General features: G+C 38.9%; 1 protein-coding gene across 1 annotated transcript in view; it reads right to left on the bottom strand.

Moving 5' to 3' along the window:
- The window catches only part of ZNF217 (zinc finger protein 217), a 17,612-nt gene extending 13,578 nt beyond the window's left edge, over positions 1 to 4,034 (bottom strand). Inside the window, exon 1 of the mRNA XM_019510225.1 lies at positions 2,259 to 4,034. Coding sequence (XP_019365770.1) covers positions 2,259 to 3,663 — 1,405 coding nt within the window. The 5' untranslated portion in view covers positions 3,664 to 4,034. The remainder of the gene's footprint in view (positions 1 to 2,258) is intronic.
- Positions 4,035 to 8,435: the final 4,401 nt, after the last annotated feature.

Genomic DNA, 8,435 nt, shown 5'->3' with positions numbered 1-8,435 from the left:
CTTTCCAAGACATCTTCATTCTTATCTGTAGGGGTGGAGGAAAAACAACTATATTATGAGACAAAAAATAAAAGTTTGGACTTTGGGGATTTTATCCCCCAGTAGTAAAAGTTTCTCAGTTAAAATCATTTTTTTAAGATGTCCTTAGCTGCCATCAACTCACTGGAGAGGACTTCATGCATCTTAGTTGTGCAGTACTCTACAGGCCAGCTCCTGGACTATTGAGAGCTTCTAATTGCGTGTGAAATACTTTGTAGTTTGAAACTATGGTTAAACCAGGGGGATGAGAAATTAGATGTCAAACCAGGCCTTTAAAATTGAAAGAACAAATACATTTCATTACCTTTAATCACTTGGGCAAATCTCCAATTTGCTATCCCTCAAAATATCTAACACGGGCACATAAAGGTGTTATTTTATACAGAAATTTAAAACAGAAAGATACAAAACCACAGACTTAAAGTGCAAGAAGAATTTAATTTGCACTGGCCAATGGAATTTTGTGCCTGAAGGGGAACATTTTCAACAAGTTAGAGCAAAGCCTTGATAGTTTTCCAGCAGAATTATTAATACTGAAATGGATATCTGGCAAACCTGAGGGAGTGGGGGCAGGGTGTGCTTCACAGAATAATCAACATGTTTTCAAGGAACAAAATTCACAGGTGGGGCGGGGAGAGGACGGAGGATGGACACACTTGGCTGATGTTAAACTAATCCCAATAGTCACCACTAGAGGGTAGCAAGTCCAGCATAATATCGAACAAGAAAGGTGGAAAAAAGGGAGTTTTAAACATGAACACTGTGGTCAAATGAATATTACTTTTTTTGGCAGGTTATATGAAGAACACTAAAAGCAAAATTACGTAACTGCAACCACTCGGGTCAGAAGCGGCTAAAAAGTAATAGGGGAATCGGAGAAGGAATGTTTTCAGAAATGAATGGTTTTACTTGCATAGCCAGCTGCTCTCTCAACACAAAAAAGATTGTTTTGAATGGTTCTCAAAAAAATGTAGATGGCTGAGCTAGAAAGCTGTTTGTTTGTTAGCTTTTAAGATTTGACACACCCCATGGAGAGTCCTGCAATTGCAGTTGAAAGTTGCCTCTATGGATATGCCACCCTCTGCATGACTCAGCACTTCCTGATAAAAACTGTTTTAATGCAGGAAGATAGCAGCTACTGAGAAGTACATTTAACATTAGGTAAATAACCTTTTTAATATCATCACTATCACAGCTGCCAAACAAAAGGGCTACATAGAACTAGAAATGGAAAAACACAAGCGTGTGCGCCAGGACATTCTGTACACTGTGACTTTTCTTGAGGTTATGCAAATATCCTGTCCTTAAATGCACACACAAAAAGTATGTCACAAATTAAATGTACAAGGCTAGTTCGAAATATCATCTCTGGTATCCTGCCTTTACCTTAGTTCCCCAGTAAGTGTGAGTTGTAGAAAGTTTATAAACTTTTTTAATATTCTGCATGTTCCTACCCAACAGCAGCAACAGTTAATTCAGACTGATGCCATTTATGAAGCAAGGAAACTTTACTCTTTTCTCCCAAAAAGGATACACCTTTCAACAAAACCTCTCTCACACACATTCAGGGTACATGCCAGCTGCCCATAACATTTTCCCTTAGCTTCAGCAATCTTAACGTTCAAGTTTTCAGAATCTGTATCATACAAGATGTGCTACATGCAATAACACAAACCGAAAATGTCTTGAAATTATTAGAACTGAGAAGTGAAGAATTATTTATACAGATACTGGAAGCACCTTTTTTCCTCTGCCTGGTTCCACAATAATGGCAAGAGACTAAACAAAAGCTAACCGAAACCCTGTATACTTGCAATTTATAATGTTTCGGGGTTTTTTTATTTATTTATTTATTTTTTTTTTTATCTGCCCCCACCAATACAGACAGGCTCTGTATTAGACAATAGCAGCCATGCAATATCTCAGGAACAGTACAGCCAGTTAAATTAAGGTTTCTTGGAAATAAAGTTAAGGAACCTAAGTGACAGATTACAAAATTTTAGTTCCCAGTATATATTTTGCCACTGTAAGCTTCTACGTTACTGCTTGCTTAAAGCTCAGTGTTAAATAAAGCCCGAGCCTCTTTTTTCCTAGTGACAATGTGAAGAGGAAGAAAGTTTAGCGAATTCCTTGCTTTGTAAAAATGTCAAACACAAGAATACTGTACAAATAATTGTGCTATTTGACTGTAGTGGTAAGCAGTCAACTACACTGCTCACCTAAATGAAGGGCCTCTGTAAGTCCATCTTCAGAGCCGTCTTCAGAGCCTCCCTCTGTTCGCTCTACTGCTCCATTTTCATCCAAGGTTACAATCACGTCTGTACAGCATGTTCTAGAGGTGGCTGAAGTTTCTCCATCACTCCTCCTGTCTTTTTTATGTACTCTCGAATGCAGGACAAGTTGATGGTAGGTTCTAAAGGCTTTGCCGCACACTGAGCAGTGCGTTGGTTTATCTTTGTTTTGTGACAATTTAGATTCCACCTCCATAGAAGGCACTTCTCCACTGGGATGTTTCACTTTGTCTTGAGACACGATACCAGTTCCTGTATAACTGCTTTTATTTACCTTTGACTTCCCTGTAGTTTCTGTCTGGCTAACCTGGTTATTTTTATTTGCATTCCAAATTTCACCAGGTTCTTCTTTATCAGAAGATGAATCATCATTGTCAGTACTTCCTTCTTGCCCTGGTTCTTTAATCTGTCCATGGCCAACTGCAACTTTCCCTTTGGTGGCTAGCTGCCATGCTTGATATGTGTTGAATGGATCTAGCTCAGCTATCCATTTCACAGGTTTTTGCAATTTGCTGTTTTCTGAAGTCAAATTCGGCCTTAAGTCCAAAAACTGCAGAAACTGATCTCGTGAATACATTTCATCTTTACTGGCTCCATCAAGGACTTGTGGAATATCACCACTGGACACAGATTCTTTGGTGTGCACTTTACTGTGCTCAATTAGAGTCTCTTTGTTGAGAAATAAGAAACCACAAACCATGCAGATTTTGTAAGGTGATATTACATTTTCAGTTACATGCTCCTGCACCACCTCATTTATTGTTATTGGGCACTCAGAACCTTGCTGAAGCTTGTTTCTCGAACCAGGTTTACCAGTGTGTGTTCTCATGTGATTTTTGAGAAACCAAGGCTCTTTAAATCTTCTGCCACATACATTACACCAATATGTGAAAGAGTCCTTATGTTTTTTCATATGGGTCTCAACATCAAAAGCCTCATCAAACGTTTGTCCACAAACTTCACAGCTAAATTCTTCATTATCCTTCTCACTGTTTGATGGAGGACAGTCTGTTCTCACTTGACATTTATCAAGATGGCTAAGATATTTTGCTTCCACACGCAGAACTGCTGGTTCACAAAGTGTAGGCCTATGCTGAGTTAAGACATGTTTACCAAGTTCTTCAGAGTGTTTAAAAGTCTGATCACAAAACATGCAATCCAAAGGCATGCATCCTTCAGCTTGCATTAGGAACTTTTCTTGCAAGCCTTTGTAAGAAATGGTGTTGGTTCCTTTTATTGGCATTGAAGCATCATTACTCTCCATCTGGGCACCAACAGTACTGGCTATACCATCCGGTCCCTCCATATATGCCAAAAGGGGCTGCGTTGGCATGTTTCTTGCGGCAGGTTCCCACTTAGGCGTTTTAAAGTGAAGTTTGTTCTTTTCAGGTTGTTCTCTAGTCAAAATAAGGGCACTTATGAGGTTCTCCACCCGTATACACACAAATATGATGAACCTGGAGACTACTGCAGGGAAGGTTTTCTTGCCACAAACAAAACAGGTTTTGTTTTAGCTGTATTCACACACCACGGAAGATGCATTCACTGGTTCTTTTGGTGATGAAATAAGATTTCTTCAATTGCTTCTTCCGATGTTTTGCATTAAAAGTGATCAGTTGCAATTATTTTTTCATATGCATGCTTCAAATAATTCTATAAAACTAGGCAGAGTCAAGAAGAGGCTCAACACCACAGTAGAGGTCAGTACCTACAGAAACAAAATGGCTACCATTAGATAAGGAAGGGAAACAAACTGGAAAAATATATTTGATTGCATCTTTCTTACCCTACCTGAAATAACCATAATTTTGAGCACCTATTTAAGTCTAACAACCCATATTTTTCTTCCTACTTTTATATAAAGGAAGTTATATATAAGCAGTGTTTTAGCCTGCTATACAAAATTAAGGGTAAAATTTAAGATTACACAAATCTACTAAATGAATCCAAATCCAAAATCAGTTTAAGTGATGCAATGTGCTCAGGGTGTTGCACACTGAGGCTTTAAAAACAGACTTTCAGGAAAAACGTGGGCATGGGCAGAGGATCAGGAAATGGGCAGGCAAGGCAGAACAGTGGCAGATGGAGCAGAAAGCACAGGTGCTCTGGGAAGGGGAAAAGAAACAGAGTTGAACTTATGGGGGGGCACATGGCTTACTTTGTGGCAAGTCTGCCAAGAAGTTGCCCTAGCCCCCATTTTATGCTGTATGAAAAATGAACCCCAAATCTCCCAAGCTTAGATGACTTGAAACTATTTTTACATTACTGGCAGATAGGAAAATATCAGGGCAAATCCTTTTCATTAAAGGAGTCTCACTCATGCCATTATTCCAAACTTCTGACACACTTTAGAGCTGACATGTTTTAAGACTTTCACTGTTGCAAAAATACTAAGAGCTGTAGCAAAAATAAGATTAGGTAATTTATGTGCAAAGAAAGAAATAGTTAACAGCTACGTTATTTTTAAGCCTCATTTTGCATATATTTTAGGTTACAAAAAAAAAAATCATGTTTAAACCCTCCCAAACAAATGCTTATAAATTTTTTAACTGTTAAAGATTGGCAATAAATATGGTTTGGTAGTGTTGGAGTGATGTAGCTGTGACGGTCCAAAAACAAGGATTTTTGAAGGTAAAGCTTTTCACTGGACCAACTGCACGGTTAGGATGGTTTTAATCTGAGTTGCAAAGATTGCATGAGACTTAAAAGAAAATTCTAATGCAACGAATCTATAGATTACTGTAGATTTGTGGACCCATTCTCAGTTTAAGTTAGTTATTAAACAGCAATAAGCTACTACCCGATTTGGCAAGTCAAAATAAGTTACAGTACATACTGAGTTAGAGGACACCAACTTATTGGAAAAACATCAAACATCCAGGTATACATAACCTTTCTAGTTTTTAAAATATTATTTTCATCAGGTTTTTCTAGTACATGAGCTGCATCTTCCATCAGAATCTGCCTTGTATCTCTTTTTTCATTTGGATTAACCATTGAAATTTTACAAGTTTATATTTCCAAAAATTAAGCAAGGGATTCAGACAGCTCAAATAAGTATGCTTGTAAAGACATTTTATTTGAGCATGAAGTACAGAAAGTCATGGACCAAAAACTCCCATATTGAAGTGTGAAGCACACCTGAAGTAACTCTTTTTCTCAAAGAATGACTCTTAAATGTGTTGAAAATGTATTTAATTAGGGAAAAAAACAAACCACCCATGGCCTAGGCTAAACCCACCCTAAATTCACCCTTCATTTTACATTAGACAAGAAACTTTCTGCTTAATTAAACATGCTCCCTCATACGACATACCCCAGAACATATTATGCATCTTGTTTTTGAAAAATTGATGGGGGAAAAAATCCAGAGTTATAGCTGTAGAGAGCAGGGACAGAGCCAGATCTTCTCCCTTTCCTAATCAACTAAAACTGAAAGTCTAGATGCTGAAAACTGGTCTCCATGTTTGGATCTGAGATTCTGAAAAGAGCTAGAGTGTTTCCAAGTCTCTGAAAAAGGAGGAGAGAGACCAGAAGCAGCTATCAGACATCAGAACTGCTCTAAGAAAGATTAACAGAATATCAAGACCATTATGAAGGAGAGATAATAGTTAACACACCTAAACTGAAGAACAATGAGCCTTCCTGAACTGCCCTAATAGTAATGGAACAGCTATTGTACTGTGGAGTCAGAATCAAACTAGGGTGTTTCTATCCCAAGTAGAAAAAAATCAGCTATGTCATTTAATATGCAAAGCCCAATTCTGTGGGGCTGATTTTGGAAAAAAAAAAGGTATGTCCTGCATGAAAGAAACTATAGTAGCTGCTCAGTGGTAGCCAGCACTCAAAGTGACATGATCAGATAGAAATCAAGAACAAACAGTTATATCAAATCTATACCCAGAAAAAGGTTTTGATCTAGTTCAGCAAGGACATGGTGTTAAAGCCCATTCTAGTCAAGACAGTCACTGGGTAGTGTCCTAGAACATTTTTCTCCATAGCATCATTTAGCAAAGACTTCTTAAGAATAAATGTGTGAGAATCACCCTAAATTGCTACCATGCAGTTACAAATGCTCCAAGTCAAACAGTCAATGCCAGAGGGGGTAAGTTGCTATTTCACCTATAGAAAGTCCCAACAATTGTTTGAGGGGCAATGAAATGGCATATAAATATTCAGTCTAATATTCAGCCAGCCTCTTTTACATGCATCAGCTAGCTGACATCAGAGCAAGTTTGAATTTTTTTCTTCCTTCAGGGTGTGACATAGCTGCTGAAATACCATTAGGAAACAGCTAACAACTAAAATTAGGAAAGATCAGCATTCCTAATTTTATCTTTTCATCATCACCATACCCAAAGCAGCAACAATTCCATACCAGGAACTTACTCGGTCTTAAATTCCATCTCAGGCAACTAGATCACCAAAAGCCCATTACAGATTGGAACCAGAGGAAGAGATTTTCCTAGATGCATACAAAGGTTCACCCTCCTCCCAGAATTTCACAGACAAGTGAAAACAAGTTTAACAGCACAGTTTGGTAAGTACTACAATTACAGTACAGTAGTAATGTTATATCAAAAGTTTAGATGTTTTAGTGGAATAAAAGACTGCTTTAGAGTTTACACTTTTTGTAGGGATCTACCTAACTTGTGGTGAGGAAAAGCAATTTTTGCAGCTTGGTCACAGGCTAAAGGGCTAGTTCTGGTCTTTCCCTGGCAGTCCCACCCCTTGGCACTGATTGGCAGAGGCCAGGGAGGGGGGTGGGGGGGAGGACAAGGGGGCTGGCACCATCTTATCTACTGGCTGCCCTTTGTGCCACCCTGCCAGCCAGCACCTCCCCCGCCACAGGCAGGCCATGAGGCCAGGCACAGCAGCGCTGAGGACTGCTGGCTTCCACTGGGGAGACCGCATTTTATTTTAATTAAAGTTTGGGGGGTTGGGTTGGTTGATTTCCTGGGAAACTGTGGCCAATGTGATTTTTTGCAGTGATCACAGTTTGCCATTTTTCAGTTTCCGCAAAAACTGTAAAACCACAATTTAAGTAGGTCCCTAACTATTAGAGCAAAACAAGACTTGCCTGAACGATTTGCTCCCTAAATCAACCTAATAACTCTGCTTGCACCTTCCACTTAATTATCAAGGTCTGGCCACTGATGGATATGGGCTGCCCTTAATTTCAGCCCATCTGACAACTACTGTGAAAATACTTTGCTTTCAATCTCATTTCACAACACATGTAAGTCATGCAAGTTACTATGTACTAATCTGTTTGTCCACTTGAAGAACCTGATGCAAGTAGTGAAGAGCAGCCAAAATGAAAAAAAAAAAACACAACAAAAAACCTTAAACAAATGAGAACCCATTACGCTCACTGCAACCGCATATACAAATATATGCTGCTTCACTCTCCAGACTGTGATTGGCAAAGAACTAGGAAGAGTTTGGTTCTCAAATCCCACTACATTTCAACACAATCCAAAGCCCAAAGTTCCTTTGATAATCTCGTCTTAATCTTCAAAGCTCTTTACATATTTAGGGCTAGATTTTAACCAGCGTTCAGCACCAAAGACCCACCATAATTCTGAAAGGGAGCTTCTATTTAGTGAACTCTTGCCCATTGCTAATTCTCGAAGTACTCCTGAAAGGGGAAAATATTTCTATTTCAGGGTCTGAAATATTTATCTGCAACAATGATCATTACTGCTGTGAGATGTGTTACTGAAGTACAAGTCTCACCTGGACATGTGAGGCTTGAAAACTAAATTACGGATTGCCTTTGTAGTGAACACTTCACTGAGGTACAACTGAATTAGATTCAGAATGACACAAGGAGAGGCATAGTAATGCAAAAAGGAAGGGGGGAAAAAAAGAGTTAATAGCTGACCGACAATGGGACTGGTACAGTAGATTTAATACCCGCCCCTACCAAACAGAAAGCCCTTTGGAGCAGGGTGTGTCCTTTATGAATGGAAACCTAAATCTAGTGTGGACTGCTGAAAACCAAGTATTAATACACCAGGACTAGAGAGCATGTTATGGGTACGTATCCAAATTCAAAATCACAGCACCAGTTTCTTATTAAGTAAAAGACCTTCCCCCTCC

The sequence above is a fragment of the Gavialis gangeticus genome, unplaced genomic scaffold, assembly GCF_001723915.1.
Source record: "Gavialis gangeticus isolate Ggan-Ray unplaced genomic scaffold, GavGan_comp1, whole genome shotgun sequence".
NCBI classification, from domain to species: Eukaryota; Metazoa; Chordata; order Crocodylia; family Gavialidae; genus Gavialis; species Gavialis gangeticus.
The sequence above is the reverse complement of the archived record's forward strand: the minus strand, read 5'-3'. Positions and strand labels throughout refer to the sequence as shown.